This window comes from Lutra lutra, chromosome 8 (genome assembly GCF_902655055.1).
Source record: "Lutra lutra chromosome 8, mLutLut1.2, whole genome shotgun sequence".
NCBI classification, from domain to species: domain Eukaryota; kingdom Metazoa; phylum Chordata; class Mammalia; order Carnivora; family Mustelidae; genus Lutra; species Lutra lutra.
The window spans coordinates 127,554,891-127,576,667 of NC_062285.1; the positions used below are offsets into that span (position 1 = coordinate 127,554,891).

The window sequence follows — 21,777 nt, forward strand, 5'->3', positions numbered from 1 at the left end:
ACGTAAGGATCGGGAGCTGCTCTTGGAGTGACAGGCTCGCCGCTCTGCCGGCCACTTACGAAGCAGCCCTCTGTAACGGGATACGTGCTAATGACAAAACAAATTGCCCTTGACCGAGGGCCTACTCTGTGCGTGGCACCCTGCCATCTGCTTTGTGGGCGCTCACTGAATCCTCAGACCAACGCTGAGAAGTAGCCACTACTGTCCCTATTTTATAGATGGGAAAACCGAGCCCTAAAGGGACCAAGTGATGTGGCAAAATAGGATTCTGGGGAGTCTAGGAAAGGAACCAGTGAAACCAGTTGGTCCAAGGAGGGGGAGACCAGGAAGAGAAGCTAGGGCTTCAGAGGCCCCTGACTCGGAAGAACATCGCCCTCCAGGAGGCCCTTCTGGGAGGGGTGCTGTCAGCACCTTGGCTGGGAGACAGTTTGAGCCGTTTGAAGCCGTGCCGTGGAAACTTCCTCCCTGCTCCCCCCAGCCAGCAGGGACTTCCGAGGGCCCCCAAGCTCTGTCGGCAGGTGCACATTACCCCTGTCCTTGGAGTTCTCATTTCCCAGGAAACCCAGCCTCCCAAGCAGTGTGGGGGCCACGTCCCTTCACCATTGTCCCTGTTCCTGGCTACCATTCATGGGAAGCCGGTCCAGCTTGGCAGCAGCCCCATCCCTGTCCCTGCGCCCCTCCCGCACCCTGCCCGGGGCCTCCGGAAGCCCAAGCAGCTGATCTAAACTGGAAATGCAACCCCTCCAGCCGCACCTGGCCTGGCTGAAAGGGAGCCCCAGCAGCACGCACCCTACGCCAGGCCTTCCCAAGGCGGCCCTTGGCTCCAGTACCCTCCTGCACGATTTCCCTCCTCCTGCTTCCTGGCCTCACCAGATGGGTGGAAAGTGCCAGTCTCAGAGGCTGTCGCAGCTCTCCGGAGTCTGCTTCCAGCCGGCGCCTGGAGTCCCGGCGCTGCCGCTGCAGGGGCTGTGCCAGAAACCTCTGTGGAAAGACGACGTGGGGCTGTAGGTTTAGGCACCTGGAAGTCCCTGCAGCTGCATCAGCCATCCCCACGTCATTCGTGCCCACCTGCACTCACCCAGTCTTGGGACAAAGCTTGGAGGGTCTGGTACATGCCGGGCTCTTGGAGAGACAGGAGTAAACAAGAAAGTAAAAGCTACCGGCCCTCCCAGAGCTTGCATTCTGGAAGGGAGAGCCACACAGAATAAGTACCTCGGGATAAGAGCATCAGAAGGACGTGGGTGAGCACTAACGCAGAAAGGGGCTGGGAGAGCTGAGGTTCCGGTGGTTTCTCTTAATAACTCCTGCTGATTGACAACTTTCCAAATTGCTCCCAGGGGCTCCTGCCTGCAGTCTGGCCGGTTCCACCTGGGGTTCCCCCCCACCCACCCACCTCAACTTCTCCTGGGTTCTGCTCACTGAGCTGATCCTCTGGGACAAGGACGGGTACTGTGCCGAACACCTGCCCCCACAAGAGCACCTCCTTACCAGCCCTGGTGTCCTCAAATGCCTGGGTGAGGGCGCCAGCTGGTGGCCCTTAGCAAACCCAGCCCAAACAAGCACGGTTTGGCCCACGTATTAAGACAATTTTTTTAATTGTAGCTAACATTTAAGAATGCCAAGATTTCACATAAAATCTGGTTTTCTGGCTCCTGTTGAGAAATGGAAGCATCTTGAAAGACCAGGTTCCCATTCCCTCCTGGCAACAGGAGCCAGATTGAAGAGTCATCACTTACTTTCAGCGGCCCGGGGACTTCTGGCTGGCTCTGGAAGGCGGATTGAGTTTGTGACCCTCATCCCAGTCACAGATTTAAACCCTGCGCACGAAAGAAGTCATTTAGCCATTAGCCGGAAACCTCTCTTTGCTTCTTTCTGCCCTCAAAGCTCCAGAGGTTTACCTCCGCTCAGAGCCCTTGGCTCCCTGTGGCCTTGTCAGCTGAGCCTGGCTGGGGTTCTGCTTCTAGAGGCGAGCACTGGGCCCTCGGGCACCCAGCGTCTCCTGTGCCTCTCCCTGGCCTCATCTGCCAGAGCTCAAAATGCTCCCCATCTGTGCGTCCCCTTCCTTCTTCCTTTTGCTTCCGGAAGGTAGGAGAAGCTCCTGCAGGCCTTCAGCCCTTGTAACCAAACAGCCCCTGCTTCCTCAGTGACAAGTTCACATCCTAAGCAACCAGTTTCCTGGCACCGTTGAACCCTTTAGGCCTTGTGACAGATTCAGCCCAGATTGTTTTTTTAAAGAGTCAGTATTTCTCTCCTTTCTTTTCTGAACATAAAAGTGGTTAAGCATTATGTAATTCCTCATGGTTCCCTAAGGATGCATCCAAACATGGCTGAGAACTGTGGCCTTCTAGACCTTTGACCTCTGGCCCTGCCGAACGAACGGAAAGCCCCTTCACTTTAAATCCGAGGGCTAGGAAAAGGAGTTTTGCCATGCATCATGCTCAGGCATTGCTTGAGTGTCCCGTATGTGCTTTAATTTATAGCTGGTGGCGTTGGAGCCTGCAGGGCCGTGGTTTCCAACAGGGCAGCTTTAGAATGCCCTGGGAGCTGGCCGCACTAAGAGCAATTACATCTGATCTCTGGGGCTGGCCTCAGGACTCAAAAGGTGTTTAGAGCCTCTCCTGTGATCCCAGGGAGCTGCCAGGGGAGAGACCCTGGGATCCAGCGTCTCTACCCTCCAGATGACAACTCCTAGGGAGGGGAGGTGGTGTGCAGACCCCGGGAGGCCACACAATGCAGGGTCTCAGAGCACAGCCCCAGTCCCGAGCTCCCTGATCTTGAGCGAGTGACTTAGTCTCCTTGTGCCTCATTTTCCTCCATCCATAAGCTGGGACCAGGAGGATACCTATCTGCTAGAGTGCGGGGATTAACAGTGCCTGGGACATAGTAGGTGGTTAGGATCAGTGCCCGCCTCTTGTTTGCTGGGGCTGCGGATCCTCCAGTGATCCCTCTAGGCGAGCCCTTTCCGTGAGCGTTTAGGAATTTTTCTGGCAGAAAGAATGGTGATGGAATCCCAGGGAATCAGATCATCAGGTGTCTCTCTCCTCCTGTTCTCAGCTTGTCAGGATGACGGCCAGTGCAGCCGAGGTGCCAGGAGGGGTCTTGTATTAGGATTTTCAAGTGGAGAAACTGAGCCCGGGCCCAGGCGAACAGTGGTTAATGGCAGATTGCTCCAGATGCCGCTCTCTTGCTGCCTCCAGAATTTACCTTCTCCAGGTTTCCACTTCTCTGCGCCTTCCCCGCCAGGGCAGCAGAACGGAAGAGCCACTCCTTCCGGTTGGGTTCTGATGTCTGAAAGAAATTGTAAACACCAGGACAATGTTTTAATTTAAAGGAAACCAGTTTTTCTTCCTTTTAAGATGAAACGTAGTGAAGTTTTAAAGATTTTGTCAAACAGTCCCTCAGTTTGCTACTTAAACTAATTATAGATGCCTTTTTTAACCGTCCAGATTAAAAATAGACCTCAAAATGAGAAAGCAGGATGCAGCCGAGAGCCTCTAGCCATGTTCACGGCTTCCTGGAATCAGGCCCCCTCCGACCTAATTTGTACTTTTGGGAGATCAAACGGAGACAAAGGGAGCCCAGGCTGAGAGCGGAGGTGGGTCCAGGCGCCTCTTAGCAGCAGGCGAGGAACCCGGGTTCTGTGTCCGGAGTTTGAGGGTAGCCGTGACTTGGTGAGTTCTTCATTACAGAACCCCGTGGTTCTCAAAGTATGGTCCCCGGACCAGCAGCATCAGCATCACCTGTGTAACAGACCAAATGGTGCCCCCCACCCCCACCCCCAATTCACATGCTGTATTAAATCAGAATGTGACCACGTTTGAAGCGAGGGCCTTTGAAGAAGTGATTAGATGAAAATGAGGCCATTAGGTGGGTTCTAATCCCGTAGAACTGGTGTCCTCACAAGACAGGGAAGAGACACCAGAGGCAAATGCACACAGAGGGCATCCATCAAGGGGCAGATGTCTGCAAGCCAAAGGGGGGGGCTCAGAGTAAACCAACCCCCCCCCAGAACTGTGAGAAAATTAATTTCTTAATTGATTAATTTCTTAATTAAGCCACCCAGTCTGGGGTATTTTATTAGCAGCCCAAGCAAACTAACATGCCTGGGAATTTGCAGAAATGCGGTCTCAGACCCGGTCCCTGAGCTACTGAATCGGGAACTGGGGGGTGCAACCCAGCAAACCGTGTTTTAACGGGCCCTTCAGGTGACTCCCACGCATGCTACAGGTTAGGAACCACTAACATGAAATATACGCGATCCCTTGTGGTAACCCAAAAAGAGACGTCACATGGTTGGACATGTTAGGTCTGCCAACACATAAACCTCCTTTTACCAGGCTCTGGAGAAGTTCCAGTGTGTTCCTTAAACAGGATGGTGTGTGTAAAAGTGTCCTGTAAATTCTGAAGCCGTCTATAGGCATGAGGTGCAGAGTGGCCGTAGTAGCATTCAGTCAGTGGAAGAAAGCCGCCCTCCTAATGCTCCAGCACGAGCCAGCCAAATCCCAGATGCTCCCTCCTCCGCTGAAATCTGAGTCCTTTAAAATCTTGTACGGTGTCCACCCTGAGCACTTGGAACGACACAGAACAAAGGCAAAGAGATTTAATCACATTTCCCTTTTGTCCCTGCTACTAGGAAGCCCACAGCTAAATGAGATTCTTTTTTTTTTTTTTTTTTAAAGATTTTATTTATTTATTTGACAGAGAGATCACAAGCAGGCAGAGAGGCAGGCAGAGAGAGAGGAGGAAGCAGGCTCCCCACTGAGCAGAGAGCCCGACACGGGGCTCGATCCCAGGACTCCGAGATCATGACCTGAGCCGAAGGCAGCGGCTTAACCCACTGAGCCACCCAGGCGCCCCAACTAAATGAGATTCTTAATCATGGCCCTCATCGTTAGCATATTTGCTTTTTCCTCTTTCAGCGCGGTCCTTTGTTGTGTTCTCTTCAAATACCTTTGAGAAAGAAAAAAAAAGAAATGGAGAGAGAAAGGGAGTGGAAGAGGAGACTGATCTTCCCGCTCAGACAATTATCAGATCCCCTGATAAAGACAGACGTTCTCTCTCAGTGACAAAGGACTGAACCGTTCAGCAGTGAGTCCTCTCCAGTCCCTTGTCTTCCTGGTGTCCCATAGCTGTAGGCTCCTTGGAGAGTTCCCTAACTGATACTCAGGGAACCTGTTAGTTGCTGAAGAGTTGTGAACATTGCAGCAGCTCCCGTGAGCCCTGCACTTGGGGGCAAGTGCGGAAGTGGCGTGACCAGATTTGCAGTTTTTAAGGTTGGAAGTCACTGTCTACCTGATCACAGTTTCTCACATGCTACTGGTCCTAATGATAAGCATGGAGAGATCTAGAACTGACCAGGCTGCTATCAGAAATGTCTCCTGCATCATCTTGGCCAGGATGGTGCGGTGGGAGGGGCAGATGGGAGAGAGAAGCAGACCCCCCACCGAGCACAGGCTGGACCTCACCACCTGGAGGTCATGGCTTGAGCTGAAATTAAGAATCAGATGCTTAACCCACTGAGCCACCTGGGCGCCCCCAAAATTATTGTAAATTAAAAAACAAATTAAACAATTTTGTACAAAAATCTAACACTAGATGTGCAGGTGAATATCTTCCCCTGCAAGGGGAAGTCCCCATTTGAGAATGTGCTTAGTCTCTCGACCTGTGCCCCAGACCACACCACCCCCACCCCCGAGGGGAACCAGCCAGACTTCATTGCAGCAGGTGCACCATTTGTCACCTTGACTGCTGTGGCAAAAAAGGAAATGGAAAGAGAAAGAAACCTCAAATACCACAGTTCAAAGCCCTATCGAGTTAATTTTGTCTCTGCAACTGCATGTAAAATGACACCGTGGTATCGTTTCCATTTCTCATGGCTTTGTGGCCCTGACGGCAGTATTTAGCTGACATGCTACCTCCCCGGAGACCCAGAGAATTGCCTCCGACTGAAAAGACCTAGGGAAAAGAAAGTGGGGGAGACCCCTGGTTTCTCTGTTTGTTTAGTCGTTTATTGCCTTCAGAACAGTCAATAGCTATTTGAGTAGGCAAAACTCATGGGTCTTTTCTCCTTCCGAGCCCTTCTGGTTTCTTCTGGACAGTTTGTTGTTGTTGTTAATTGAATGGTATGAATGCTCCTCTTAAGGTGATGATTCTGTCTGCTAAGAAGTCAGGAAATGGGAAACTGAGGGTTGCTGGAGGGGAGGTGCGTACAAGGATAGAGTAAGCAGGGGATGGCCATTAAGGAGAGTATGTGATGGAACGAGCCTTGGGTGTTCTATGCAACTGATGAGTCACTGAATTCTACCTCTGAAATTAATAATACACCATAGGTTCACTAAATTGAACTTAAGTAAAAAAAGTTTTTAAAAAGAAGTCAAGACATGCAAGCCAGAACTTTTCATATTTAAAATATTAACTGGCTTCCATGACTTAGAATTGCCTGGAACAAAATTACTGGGCTGGTGAAATTGGTCTTTGGGATTCCTGGCTCTCTCTTTTGGGTTTCTTTCTTCATCTTTCATGAAAAGACGCCTACATATTAACTGCCTTCTGTGTACGATATCTTGTCCAAATGCTGCACTAGGTTTGATCTGCTTTTCTAAATGCTGAACCCATACCTGATTTGATTTCATTGACATCCCTGCGGAGGAGGTGGTACTATCCCCATTTTGCAGCTAAGAGAACAGAAGCTCAGAAGATTCATGGTCTTGCCCAAAGAAGATCAAGCCCAGAGCTTCGTTTTGAAATCTCATCTTGCTGTTACTCGTGTTCTAATATGCTTTCCTTATTTTGCGATGTAAAAATATCCTCTTGTATGATGTCATCTTCTCCTATCCATTTATACTCTATCAATTTGCACAAAGTTATTGACTGAAGCCTTGGCTCTTGTTTTCCTTTCATAGGGCTACCAGGTAGACCCGTTCGCCTCTTGCCAGGTTTTGGGTGGTGCTGACAATCTTTGGCATCCTGTCGCTCGTAGATGCATCACTCCAACCTCTGTCTCCATCATCACACGGCCATCTCTCTCTGGGTGTCTCTTAGTCTCTGTTTTCTCTCCTAATTAGGACAACAATCTTCGGATTTCAGCCCACCCTAATTTATTAAGACTACAACTAGTTACATCTGCCAAATACCTACTTCCAAGTAAGGTCCCATTTTAAGGTTCCACGTGGACATGAATTTGGGGGGGACACTACTCAGCCTAGCACAGCCTTTATTAAGGGATATTCTGGCGTCCATCAACATTTGCTACAGAGGGACCTTCCTGCTTTCCTATCACATTTCTCTAAAGAGGTTATTAACTGATTCACTCACGACCTCAAATATTTATTGAACATCTACTATGTGACTGCCACTTTTTTAAGCATTGAAGACACAGCCATGGGAAGAAAAAGTCCACACTTCATGGCACTCCTGTTGGACAGGGGAACCTTAGCCAGTGTGGTATGAAACTATGGCAGCCTTTCAGGAGAACCAAGGTGTAGGAACTCCAAGGTTTCATACCTGGCCCCAGAATTTGCTCATCATGGCTTCTACCACATTTGACTAGTCAGCAACTCATAGCCAGGGGGAGTCAAGAGGTTGGAGAAGTAAACTCTACTTCTTGTTGGGAAGAGTGCCAATATAGGGGACTATCTATTAGAAAAGCACTAACGACTTCTTTGTGCTTTCCAGTAGTTTGTGAGGCTAAAAGTTGTGCGAAAATCTCCTTACTTTTCACACATGGAATTTCCATTGTGTTAGCACTGTCTTGGTTTGCTTCCTTCCCTTGAGAGTGGAAATTTCCAGTGTGATAGCATCTAACTCAGAGAATTACCAGGAAGATTAGAGATGATCTATTAAAATAACCTTTGAAAGAGCCTTAGAGTAACTCCTCCTACTGTCTGTTGTTGTCTCGTGCTGTGTGATGACCACCGATGTCCTTGGGACCACGGGGGAGGTGGATACAGGGCTATACTGCAGGGTGTTAAGACTTTCTCTGGTGACCACCAGGTTATGCCTCAGGTCTCCAGGAAACTCAACAAATCTCCTCATTTAGGCCCATCACAGATGACCTGTGAATGTTTTAGATGAACTCTAAGGATTGTGCTTCATTGGAAACTCAGGGCTAGCCTGTTGGGTGATACCCAGGTTCATGGGTTTATTGACTTGGCTGTCCAGGTGGTTGGGGTGGGGTGGTGTTCACTAATCCCTCTGTATTCTCAAGACTCGGGTCACCTATAGTCTGTCCTGGAGTGGGGCAGTGCTTCTGGGACTCTGAGTCTCCGTGAAGCAAGTGGCCACCAATCTTGAGAAAACCAAGCATGAACTAGACAGTTGGGGGCAGGGGGTAAAGGATGCTTAATGCAGTGGGTTTTCAGAGGAAAGAATGATTCTTCCACTCATCTGGCAGGGGTCATTGGAACTTGAAGGATTGTCAGGTTTATATCCACAAAAATGGAAGGGCGAGAATCCTAAATGCAAATGGTTGGGCCCAAAGGAAAAAGAAGGGAACTTCTGGAGACGATGGCTGAGTAGGGGGATCCTAGGCTCACCTTGTCTTATGGATATACCTAGATAACACCCCTAGTCAGCATAAATAACCCAGAAAATGAGCCAAAGACTGGCAGAACAGACTCTCCACAGCTGTAGGTAGAGAAGAGGCCACATCAAAAATGGTGGGAAGGGTGGAGATATGGTCAAGAACCAAACTGAGCTGGGACACTGTCAGTGGGAGGGAAGGACACTACCACCACAGAAAAGGGAGAGGAGCAGACCCCACACCAGGCTTCCCAGGCACAGGGGACCTACACTGGGGAGATAAACCTCAATAACATTTGACTTTAAAAACCAGAGGGACTTAACTTCATGAGTTCTTACAATCAGTGGCGCTTAACATTTAGAACTTTAAAAATTAGCAGGCTTAGCTCTGGGAGAGCCAGAGGGTGATAGGAAACTGAGTCCCCCAACTCCCTTAAAGAGACATATAACAGACAACCCTGCTGAGATATAGCATAGACCAGCAGCTTAAAAAAAAAAAAAAAAAAAAAAAAAAAAAAAGCCTGGGGTATGCAAGAAGGCAGTGTATTTGTTTATTAATCTCAGAGTGTGTGCTGGAAAGGCAGGGGATCTTTAGGAGACTTCTCCTAAAACAAAAGAGCTGGTGGGCATTATTTCCCTCCCTGCCCCCTTGGCTTAGATGCGTGGACACCTGCAGGAACCAGCATAGTCAGAACACACTCCACCTGGCTTGCTCACAGCGCCTTAGCCCCACGTTCTCCTGCCGGCCTGTCCCATCCAACCCAGCACCAGCAGAAGTCCATCGAAAGTAGTGTCACAAGCCTAGCCATGTGCAAGCAGCCCCGACAGGGACCAACATTGTTCCAAAGTGCCTCCTTCCCTGGGGAAAGGAGATGATGACCACACATGCCAGCCTGACTGCAGCCCCAGCAATGGGCTGGGGGCATCACTGGTCCACAGGCCTTGTCCATCAACCAACGCTTCTCAAGGAACACAAGGCGAGTCCCTGCAGTTTGGTGCTACTGCCACTATGGCAAATGCCTGGGCTGACCCTCCTCAAGCCCAAGGCAGCCCCAGACTGGCCGCCATAAGGACCAAACCCTGCCCACAAAAGGTCAAGAGAGTGACTGCAGACGAATGCACTGGGAGCAAAAGCAGCTTAGCCACAACAGTAAGACATGTGCGGTGCACACAGGAGACCCCTCCGAAGTGCCAGGTTCTGCTGAACAGGGACCATCTCACTTCTGGGCACGACAAGACCTCTTCTTCATGAGGCCACAACCCTCAGGAGCAGGAGACTTTCCTAATCCACAGAAAGAGCCACAGAGAGCAAAACAAAATGAGGAGACAGAGGAATGTGTCCCATATGAAAGAACAGGACAAAAATCACAGCAAGAGAGCTAAACAAAACAGAGATCAGCTGTACAGCTGATAGAGAACTTAAAGTAATGGTCATAAAGATACTCACCGTACTTGAGAAGAGTGGAGGACATCAGTGAGACCCTCAACAAGGAGCAAACATAAAAAAGAACCAATCAGAGATGAAGAACACAATAACCGAGACTGAAAATAGGCTAAAGGGAATCAATAGACTAGAGGAAGCAGAAGAACAGATCCGCAATCAATGAGTAATGGAAAGTAATGGAAAGTAATGGAGAGTAATGGAAAGCAGTCAAGCTAAACAGGAGAAAGAGAAAAGAATAGAAAGTGAGAATGGATTAAGAGAACTCAGTGACACAATCCAGCATAATGACATTTGCGTTACAGGAATCTCAGAAGAGGAAGAAAAGGGGTCAGGAAACTTATCTGAAGAAATAGTAGCTGAAAACTTTCCTAATCTGGGGAAGGAAACCTATCCAGATCCAAGAAACACAGAGACCAACCCCCCCCCCCAACAAAATCAACTCAAGGAGATCCACACCAAGACACACAGTAATTTAAATTGGCAAAAAGTGGCGGGGGGGGCTGAGTGGCTCAGTCATTAAGTGTCTGCCTTCAGCTTGGGTCATGGTCCCAGGGTCCTGGGATCGAGCCCCACATCAGGCTCCCTGCTCTGCGGGAAGCCTGCTTCTCACTCTCCCACTCCCCCTGCTTGTGTTTCCTCTCTCACTGCGTCTCTCTCTGTCAAATAAATAAATAAAAATATTTTCTTTTAAATGACAAAAAGTAGTGATAAATAGAATGTTAAAAGCAGCAAGAGAGGGATGCCTGGGTGGCTCAGTGGGTTAAGCCGCTGCCTTTGGCTCAGGTCATGATCCCAGGGTCTGGGATCGAGTCCCGCATCGGACTCCTTGCCCAGCGGGGAGTCTGCTTCTCTCTCCACCTCTGCCTGCCAGTCTGCCTGCTTGTGCTCGCTCTCTCTCTCTCTCTCTCTGACAAACAAATAAATAAAATCTTAAAAAATAAATAAAAAATAAAAGCAGCAAGAGAAAAGAAAGCAGTTGCAGAGAAGGAAAACCTCCTAAGGCTGATATTTTTTTTCCAGCAGAAACTTTGCAGTCCAGAAGAGAGTGCCATGATAAATATTCCACCCAGCCAGGTTCTCATCAGAAGAGAGGGAGAGAGAGTTTCCCAAACAAAAGTTAAAGGAATTCATCACCACTAAAGCAGCCTTACAAGAAATGTTAAAGGAGAACCAAGACAAGATAAAGACACCAAAAAAAAAATTTTTTTTTGAGAGAACTACAGGCCAGTAACTCTGATGAACATAGATTTAAAAATCCTCAACAAAATACTAGCAAACCAAATCCAACAACACAATCAAAAAGAATCATTCACCACAATCAAGTGGGATTTATTCCTAGGATGCAAGGATGGTTTAATACTTGAAAATCAATCAACAGGATATATCACATCAATGTTATAGAAAGGATAAGAACCATATACAATCATTTCCATAAATGCAGAAAAAGCACTTGACAAATTACAACATCCATTGGTGATAAAAACCCTTGTCAGAGTAGGTTTAGAACATAATTAAGGGCCATATATGACAAACCCACAGCTAACATCATACTCAATTGTGAAAAGCTAAGCGCTATTCCCTAAGATCAGGAACAAGACAGGGATGTCTACTCTCACCACTTTTACTCAACATGGTACTGGAAGTGTTCACCACACACAGTAAACAGACAAGAGAAAGAAAGAAAAGGCATCCACATTAGTAAAGAAGTAGTAAACCTTTCACTATCTGCAGATGACATGATACTTTATATACAAAACCCTTGGGGCGCCTGGGTGGCTCAGTGGGTTAAGCCGCTGCCTTCGGCTCAGGTCATGATCCCAGGTCCTGGGTTCGAGCCCCACATCGGGCTTTCTGCTCAGCAGGGAGCCTGCTTCCTCCTCTCTCTCTGCCTGCCTCTCTGCTTACTTGTGATTTCTCTCTGTCAAATAAATAAATAAAATCTTTAAAAAAAAAAAAAAACCCTTAAGACCCCACCAAAAACCTACTGGAACTAATAGACTAATTCAAGAAAGTTTTAGGACACAAAATCAATATACAGAAATCTGTTACATTTCTCTACACTGATAATGAAATGACAGAAAAAGAAATTAAGACAACAATCCCACTTACAGTTGCACCCAGAAGAATAAAATACCTAGGATTAAACCTACCCAAAGAAGTAAAAGACCTGTCCTCTGAAAACTACAAAACACTGATGAAAGAAATTGAAGACAACAACTGGAAAGGTATTTCATGCCGATGGATTAGAACAGATATTGTTAACGTCCATACTATCCAAAGCAATCTACAGATTTGATGCAGTCCCTATCAAAATACCAACAGCATTTTGCACAGAACTAAAACAAAAGATCCTAATGCATGTATGGAAACACAAAAGACCTTGAATAGCCAAAGCAATCTTGAAAAAGAACGAAACTGGAGGCCTCAGAATCCCAGATTTCAAGACATACTACAGAGCTCTAGTAATCAAAGCTGGCACAAAGACACACAGAGAGCCCAGAAATAAAGCCATGATTATATGCTCAACTAGTCTATGACAAAGGAGGCCAGAATATGCAATGGGAAGGACAGTCTCTTCAACAAATGGTGCTGGGAAAACTGGACAGCTACATGCAGAAGAATGAAACTGGACCACTTTCTCCCACCATACACAAAAATAAACTCAACATGGATTAAAGACCTACATCTGAGACCTGAAACCATAAAAATCCTAGAATAGAGTAGAGGCAGCAATTTCTCCAACATTAGCCACAGCAACTTTTTTCTACCTCTGTCTCCTAAGGAAAGGGAAACCAAAGCAAAAGTATACTTTTGGGACTATAGCAATAAAAGAAAAAAGAAAAAAAGAAAGTTTTGTAAACAAAGGAAACAACAAAATGAAAAGACAACCTACTGAATGGGAGGAGGTATTTGCAAATGATATATCTGATAAAGGGTTAATATCCAAAATACATGAAGAATTTCTACAAAACACCACCACAGAAACCAAATAATCCACTTAAAAAAGGACAGGAGACATGAACAGACAGTGCTCCAAAGAAGACAAACATATGGCCAACAGGCACTTAAAAAGACACTCAACATCACTCACCATCTGGGAAATGCAAATCAAAACTACAGCGACGTATCACCTCACACCTGTCAGTCGCTAAAATCACAAGAAACAAGTGTTGGCGAGGATGTGGAGAGAAAGGAACCCTCGTGCACTGTTAGTGGGGATGCAAAGTGGTGCAACTGCTTTTGTATGGAAGTTCCTCAAAAAATTAAAAACAGAATTACCGTATGATCCAGTAATTGCACTACCGCATCATTACCCGAAGAATATGAGAACACTAGTTCAAAAGGATACATGCACCCCTCTGTGTATTGCTGCATTGTTTACAACAGCCAAGATGTGAAAGCAGCCTACGTGTCTGAAGATAGATGAATGGATAAAGATGATGTAAAATACACACACACACACACACACACACACACACGATGGAATTTTTCAAGGATAAAATCTTGCCATTTGCAACAACACGGCTGGATCTAGAGGGTATGATGCTAAGTGAAAAAAGTCAGAGAAAGACAAATAACCATATGATTTCACCCATATGTGGGATTTCAGAAACAAAACAAAGAAAGAGGCAAACACACTCTTCAATATAGAGAACTGGTGGTTACCGGAGGGGAGGTGGCGTGGGGAGCGAGACAGGTGAGGGGATCAGGAGTACGCTTAAGAGGAGTACTGAGTAACGTATAGAATTACTGAATCGATACATTGTGTATCTGAAACTAATATGCCAGTATATGTTAATTATATGGGATTTTTTTAAAAAAAACTTTTTTCATCAAGAAACAGGGAAAAGAGTGAATCATTGATTTCTCTGGAGCTCCCTTTGGTTCTGAATGGGGGAGGACTAGAAACGGAACTAGAAAGGTAGGTTGGCACAGACTATGGAGGACGTCAAAGACAAGTACACGGATGGAGTCTGTGTTCTTGGGGCAGGAAGATAACCACGACACCATGTCCTCTGCAGCCCCAGACTGGCTGTTCCCTAGTGCTGGTGCCCCATTTTCTCTATAGCATTAACCATAATTAATATCAATCTCTTGGATATTTAAAAGAAGAGCCACGGGGCACCTGGGTGGCTCAGTGGGTTAAGCCTCTGCCTTTGGCTCAAGTCATGATCCCAGGGTCCTGGGATCGAGCCCCATATTGGGCTCTCTGCTCAGCGGGGAGTTTGTTTCCCTTCCTCTCTCTCTCTCTGCCTGCCTCTCTGCCTACTTGTGATCTCTGTCAAATAAATAAAAGTCTTTAAAAAAAAAAATAAAAGAAGAGCCACATAGCGCATTCAGGAAGGTAGACAAAGGCATGGCATTAAGCCAACAACAATAGGGTTGTCAGCACACCAGGGCAGTGCGGTGTTCTGTTTCCTATCCTAGGAAGCACTGGCTCCCAGGGGAGTGAATGGCCTTTGAGGAGACACTTCTGTTCCTAGAACCTAGAGGAGCACAGATGTCTTCCCTTTGGGCCCTTCTGAGGCGGCCAGCTCTCTGGTCTGATGCCTTGGACTGTGAGCCCTTTAGGAAAATGTTCTCTCTCCCATGGGTACTGAGCCGAGTACCCTGTACACTGTGAGGTCTGGACAGATGTTTGGATGGATACATCAATGGATGAATATGGCAAAGAAGAAAGGCTCAAGGGTAGTAAAAGCCAGTCCCCTTTATTTGGGTTCCAAAATCCGGACTCACGTTGCTTTATGCACCAAAGCAGATGTACCGACTACCGTAACAAAAGCCCAGGAGTTGAGGGGTCTGGTTTCAGCAAAGTATGGACCTAGGTATTGAGGTGACATCACTGGGAGTACGTCCCTCTGTCTTCTCCTCTTTTTTTGTACCCTCCCTTCCCAGTCTAGCCTTCCCTGTCCCTAAGCTCCAGGCTGCCATTCTCACCACACACCTGCTTGAGAGAGAAAAGGAACTGGGAGTGGAGGAAAGGGGGTTCCCAGAGGAACATCAAGGCAGAGGCACCAGAAGACGCACAAAGCAACTGATGTTCACCATCGTGGCCTCGTAGAGAAATTGGATCCGCCTACTTTAATGTAGATCGATCAAATGCCAGACTCGCCATGCTTCAGTCAAGAAGATGGGAGTTCTGGACCTCAGGGTAGATTGCAAAGTGGGCAGCCCTGGTTGCCAGGAGGACCAACCTGGGTTTGAATACGGGGTCGGTTGCTCACTCACTGTGTGATCTCAAGCTAGTGACTTAACCTCTCTGAGCCTCGGTTCCTTCTTTCTCTCCAGCTAGGCTGTCAGCTCTGCAAGAGCAGTAACCTCATTGTATTTTTTATGACCGCATCCCCGGTGCCTCGCAGCGTAGCCTGGTAGGCTGCCTGGAAATGGTGGCGGGTCCTTGATGCTGTTAAATCAGCCTCGTTTCAAGGTGCTTGTACAGAGAGAAGGAAAACAGCCTATGTGCAGCTCTAGGAACGTGCCAGGCTGGTAGAGGGTGATGCTGAAGCTAGAGTTGACCGTGACTATTGCTCCACAAAGGAAACATGGTGGAACAAAGAACCCAAAGAGGCGAGGCAGCTGGTAGAGAGTTAGGAAGGAAGACCGGGCCATCTAGGTCAGTGGCCGTTTATGCTGGGTCCCCATCCCCCCACACAGGCCGTGGCGGTTGTGGACGCAGCCCAAGGTTCCCATCTCCCGCGCCCATACTGAACTCGTGTCCCTCTTGTGTCCCCTCTGCAGCTGGAGCTCTCGAACACCGCCGTCCTGCACCAGATGAGGCGTGATCAGGTCACGGACACCTGTCGCGCCAACAGCGCCCTGAGCCGCAAGCGGCGGGTGCTGACGCCCAACGACCTGAAGCACCTGGTGGTGGACGAGGACCACGAGCTCATCTACTGCTACGTGCCCAAGGTGGCGTGCACCAACTGGAAGCGGCTCATGATGGTGCTCAGCGGGCGGGGCAAGTACAGCGACCCCATGGAGATCCCGGCCAACGAGGCGCACGTGGCGGCCAACCTCAAGACCCTGAACCAGTACAGCATCCCGGAGATCAACCACCGCTTGAAAAGCTACATGAAGTTCCTGTTCGTGCGCGAGCCCTTCGAGCGCCTGGTGTCGGCCTACCGCAACAAGTTCACTCAGAAGTACAACACGTCCTTCCACAAGCGCTACGGCACCAAGATCATCCGGCGCCAGCGCAAGAACGCCACGCAGGAGGCCCTGCGGCGCGGCGACGACGTGCGCTTCGAGGAGTTCGTGGCTTATCTCATCGACCCGCACACGCAGCGCGAGGAGCCCTTCAACGAGCACTGGCAGACCGTGCACTCGCTCTGCCACCCGTGCCACATCCACTACGACCTCGTGGGCAAGTACGAGACGCTGGAGGAGGATTCCAACTACGTCCTGCGGCTGGCGGGCGTGGGCAGCTACCTGAAGTTCCCCACCTATGCCAAGTCGACGAGAACTACTGACGAGATGACCACGGAGTTCTTCCAGAACATCAGCTCCGAGCACCAGACGCAGCTGTACGAAGTCTACAAACTCGATTTTTTAATGTTCAATTACTCAGTGCCCAGCTACCTGAAATTGGAATGAAGGGGGTCGGGGAGAGGGAGAGAGAATCGTGCTTTTTAATTTAAGATTTTTTTTATTTGTCGAAAGAAATTCTATGGATATTGGGTTATTTTGTAAAGTAATATTTCTGTGGGGATGATGCTGCGAGCGGCATGGTGAGAATTATTTAAAATCCTTAGTAGGGAAGGACGGCTGTCTTTGCAGGGGAAAAGGATGGGTGTCCTCGTGTTTAGACGTGAATACCTACAACACTGTCTCAGAGGTTTCCTTGTGCTCTGGTGAATTCCATGAATTGTGCATCCCATAAATTCTAATTAATATTATTTATAGTTATTTAAACATGGTCTCTGTAGAGATTTCTTTCTGTGGCAGCAAGATTCTAATGTCTTTGCAGAAGAAATGTGTGTTTTTGTTCTGTACTTGCTACAGCTCGTTTTGGGGCATGAATGTTCTCACTAGGCGCTCATAGGGTTAACTGTGTGATAACAACCATCGTGATGTCTGTCGATGCCACCCTTCTCAGAAACTGGTGAGAAATAAATAGAAAAAGGCACCTTTGCGAGGGACAGATTCCAAGCAGATTCCAAGCAACCCAAGAGTCCCTTGCGCTAAGAAAAAAAAAAGTGATTTTTTTTTTAACCCAAGGAGAAGAGCTGATTGTAGCTATTTTTTCTTTTCCCTTTTTCACCAGAATTAGTAGTCTGATAGAGTAGGCCTTTCTACAGAAATTTTTAACTGGCAGTGCCAGTTATGCTGGTGAAGTGGCTGTTGCTTTATAGTCAGCAAGTATTTATTGAGCAACTACTACGTGTGGGGCCTCATTGTAGGCCCTGCGGGTAGAGCATTGAACGAAACCAATAGTCTCGGCCCTCAAGAAGCTTTATGTGGACACAGTTTCCAGCTCAACCATTAGCAAACCCCTCATACTCATGGACTTCACATGAGGTCTGGACCATTTTGAACAACCCCAGAAGGTCCATGACCCGACAAATTTGCATTTTTCTCTGGCCCAAATTTGAAAACCACACACTTAGAACAGGCCACTTGATGTGGTGAGTAATCCAGGCTCATTGCCCAACACAAGAGAAGACAAAAGCGTTTCTCATCATGTTGCCCACTCCAATGGATTGGTGGTGTCTGCCTTTAAGCACCAGCATGGATTCGCCAGGCACAGCAAGGAGCCGGGCTGTGACTGATTAGTACTGTCTGCCTTGGGGGAGGGAAGGGACTCATTTGCCAAGTGCCTCTTCCTGTGCTGTCAGCCCAGCACCCACGCCTCAGCATAGAAGTGTTCTCTTTGCTGTGTCCAAGAGTGAGAGGCTACGGCAGGCAGGCCTCGTACACTGGGGATCTGGAGTGGTCTGGCATTTCTCCCCTGGTGAAGGTCAGAGGTAGACCACCTATACACACACACGCACGCACATACCCCTCCCAAGTCCTCCAGAGGCTGAGACCATCAGCGCCTTGGCGAGCACCATGCATGAGCCTCAAGGACAGCCTTCCATGACTGTAATCTGTGCCCCCTTTCCTCCGGAAGGTCGGAAACATTCCACTTCCTGTTCCTTGCTAATTACCATCTGCACACGCTTCTCATTTCCAGCCATTTCAATGCCTCGGGTGAAGTTTGAGCCACATCCCTCTTACAACTAGTGAATGAGTTGGTAGCAGATCCTGTATATAATAATAATTATAGTTCTAATAATAGGGGGTGGGGTGGGATGGGGTGTGGGTAAGTTTTGCTTTTTGTTTTGTTTTTGATGCAGTATATAGCAAAGGGGTGAGAATATTCTAAACAAACAAAAATGAATAATTTATTCACAGAAACTATTAAAACTGTAAAGCTCACGGCCAGCCCAGCAACAGCTGCCACATCTCACTGAGAATATGATTTTATTGAATGTGGGTGAGGTGTGCACTGGAGAGGGTGGCCAAAGCTTTTTATAAAATGTTGTATACCTTCTTTCAAGCTCTCTCCCCTTTGTGAAGGGCACAGTCACAGTGCCCTCCTTGGACGGATATGTGTGCCAATTGTTTTACTGAATAGAGTGACAGGCCTCGCTGTCCCTGGAGTTGGGAGTCTGGGCCCTGTTTCTAGGCAGGGGACACTGTCCTCACAAATAGGGCTTCTGCTAATGAATCCTTGTCCAGCATTTCCTGATATGTGCTCCATAGAACAAAGAGTCAAAGAGTTGTGAAGTTAGTGTGATGCAAAAAAAAAGAAAGAAAGAAAGAAAAAAGAAAAGAAAAGAAAAGGAAAAAAAGGGAAAGAAACCATTTTGAGGTCAAATATCCTTGGGAAAGAAAGTTAAGACAATTTCCTTTCTGCAGGACTTTTAAGAGCCTTGGATGTACGCTGTGCATTATGAACCGCCCAAAGCATTGAGTTGGTAGCATTTCCTGAACTTATGTGACCAGGATACTCTTATTTTGCAGATCTCAGAGATGTTCCACAGAATATACTTAGGTTAGGTTGATTTAGCATATTTGAGGTTGTCGAGGATAAAACAACTTCCCTGACCTTTCTCCAGAACAAAACAAAACAATAAAACAGTACCAATCCATCTCTATCTGGTTTATAGCAACAGAGGTACGTTATCAAATGAATCAAACTTATTTAAGTGCAATGGTTTTAATCCTGGATACTACCCTGGGCAATGATTCCATCCTTCCCAAAGGGAGCAGGGGATGGTCTTGGGTGGTATGGACAGAGGAAGGGGGGGCGGAGAGGGGGACATAAGGCCACAGAACAGTCCCCCCACTCTTCAAGCCTTAGGTTACTCAACGCACGCAAAGGGAGCCCAACCTTTGAGCAGTGCTTCCTCAATTCCACCATGTGCTTTTGGTTTTCCAATGGAAATTCCCATAGATTTCCCAAGCTCTGTGGTCCCACCACCATCTTTGTTGGGTTGGGTTGGGCGAGCTCACTCGGGCCGTGAGCAGAGTACTGCCTTTCCTACATCTTCTCTCAAGTGAGAAAGACTGTCCTTTAGGGGACAAGGCATCAGTGTAGTTCTACAATGAGGGAATTTCTCCTTGTGTTTTGTGTTCACATTTTATTTTCTAATAGCATAAAAACCTTAAAAAAAAAAAACTGAATCAACTGTTGTGCAGAATGTAGAAAGTATTCTGTGTCCATGGTGGAAAAGAATCCATGGGTAAAATGTGCCTGGGAAGCAAAAGCTTGTATTTTTGGTTTTTTATTTTGTTTTGTTTTGTTTTTTAAAGAAAACTGTTTGAAAACACTTTCCATTGCATGCTTTGCTGGAGAAAAGTACAGGCCGGCATCCCACCTCCAAGCCACTTTTCAAAGGTGCTGCTGTGTTTTCAAAACCAGGTACAGTTAGGGTAGTATTTGCAAGGACATTCCTGCTTAACCTATTCCTTTGGTTGGAAAATTCTAGAATATTAGCCACAGGGTTTGAATTCCTGCAGCTTCTCTGGACTACCCTCCCCATCCCCTTCCTTGCCTCCCCAGCTGGTCTGGGAAGAAAGGCAGTCAGTTGACCTATGGTGTCTCAGGGGGGACCTACCTTCCTCCCTGTCTACCAGGTGAGTCCCACCCTCTGACAGCAGAGGAGGAAGAAAATTCCCAGGAGAAAACAAAAACGCAAGTCACTAGCCCCCTTAGCTGGTGGGCTCTAGACCACTGCTGAGGTAGTGATTACTCAGGCCCTGTTCCAACCTGGCAAGAACCCAAGGGACTCTGTCCCCGGTGAATGGTGTCAGACCATCTCCCTCGAAGACTGCCCCTCCCCCCCCCCCCCCCACACCAACACACACAGTCAGAGCTGCCCTGTTCTATGCCGTCCCGGGGACCGGAATCCCACCCGGGCCCCTTCCTGTGTCAGCGGGATTGACCTCATGGCTCCCCCAGTTTGCAACAACCAGCATTTCTTCCAGCATTTTCTCATCAGCTGACCGGACCCTACGAACAGGCAACAGGACCTACAATAACCAACTTGCCCCTTGGCTGTTCGCAGGCAAATTTCGGTTTGCTGCTCTTTGTCAGGTACAGAAGTGGCTGCCCGTACTGTTTTCCTATGAGCATGCTCAGTATGGTATATACGCACATCTAACTTAACATCTTTGTGGAGTGTGATTTTTTTTTTCTTATATCTTTGTATGCAGTAGAGGGCTTGTTTTAGAAAACTCTCCCTGTCTCCTACTGTACTGTTCAAGAAAGCTGAATTCCACATTGCCAACAAAAGCGTGAAATGTTCATGAACCTTCCTCCAGGAAAAGCCATTCAAGCCTGATTATTTTTCTAAGTAACTTCAATTAAATTGAAGGGAAAAAAAAAAAAAAAGAAGCTTCTCTCTGTGTATGGTTTGTTCATGGCTCATTGACAAAAGACTGTGCGGGTTGGGTGGGCTGTGTGCCTGAGCATGTGGGGGGCCCTGCTCGTGTGCGCCAAAGGATGGAGAGGGAGAAACAGAGATGAGGCCGCCACCACTCTGAACCCTTCCTGTTCAGTGGATGAATGGGAGCTTTCTTCATTCCTGTTTTGCCCACAAATTCTGTTGGGTCATACTCTAGGAGGCCCACCACGATCATGTTGTCCCACCACCCATGGGAAATATAAGGAAATGGTCTTCTGGAAGGTTAAATGGTTTTGGTGACAGCCGGTATCCAGGGTGCCTTCAGAACCCCACGCTTTGGCCACTAAGCAACATGCCTCTGAGCAGCTGTCCACCCTTCAGAAGTTGCAGACCTGCCCTGGGAGCCCCAATTTTCCAATTCCAGACCCACTCCTTTTCAGACACGCCGTAGCTGCTCCCATGACAGACTTTTTTTAGCTTTATTGCTAGAAATGATTGACTTATTTCTATTGTGCCAAACGAAACATACTCAAAGTCGTGTATTCTATTCTAATTTCTTTAAATGTGTTATCTAATCGTTTCACATGAGAAGATTAGATTTAAAATGTATCCCATTTTCAACCATGTCAGATAGGGTTTGTAATTGTCCCCACCAGTGGCCAGCTCCCACCCATGCCTGGTGTCACTACTGTCCTTGCTCTGGTCCCTTCTGCTTGGGAGATGTCCAGACCGTGGAGCTCAGTTGTCTTAAATCAGTGGAAAATGCACTTCTTTTTAATGTAGTAAGTGGACATCCCTTGGTCAGGGCCTGTCCCTGTCTCATCTAGGACAGTAGAAAATGTCACTGGGAAGCAAGCCTAAATGAGAACATGCCCAGTGTTCGTTTATTCTCAGAGTAAGACCAAAATGCCCTCTGGGCAA

The 21,777-nt window shown here is 47.6% G+C and overlaps 1 protein-coding gene across 3 annotated transcripts in view; it reads left to right on the forward strand.

The window, feature by feature from the left end:
- The window catches only part of CHST11 (carbohydrate sulfotransferase 11), a 259,981-nt gene extending 239,154 nt beyond the window's left edge, over window positions 1-20,827 (forward strand). For all 3 annotated transcript variants that reach the window (XM_047741588.1, XM_047741589.1, XM_047741590.1), the window contains exon 3: window positions 15,704-20,827. In XM_047741588.1, coding sequence (XP_047597544.1) covers window positions 15,704-16,558 — 855 coding nt within the window. In that variant the 3' untranslated portion in view covers window positions 16,559-20,827. The remainder of the gene's footprint in view (window positions 1-15,703) is intronic.
- The last annotated feature ends 950 nt before the right edge of the window (window positions 20,828-21,777 follow it).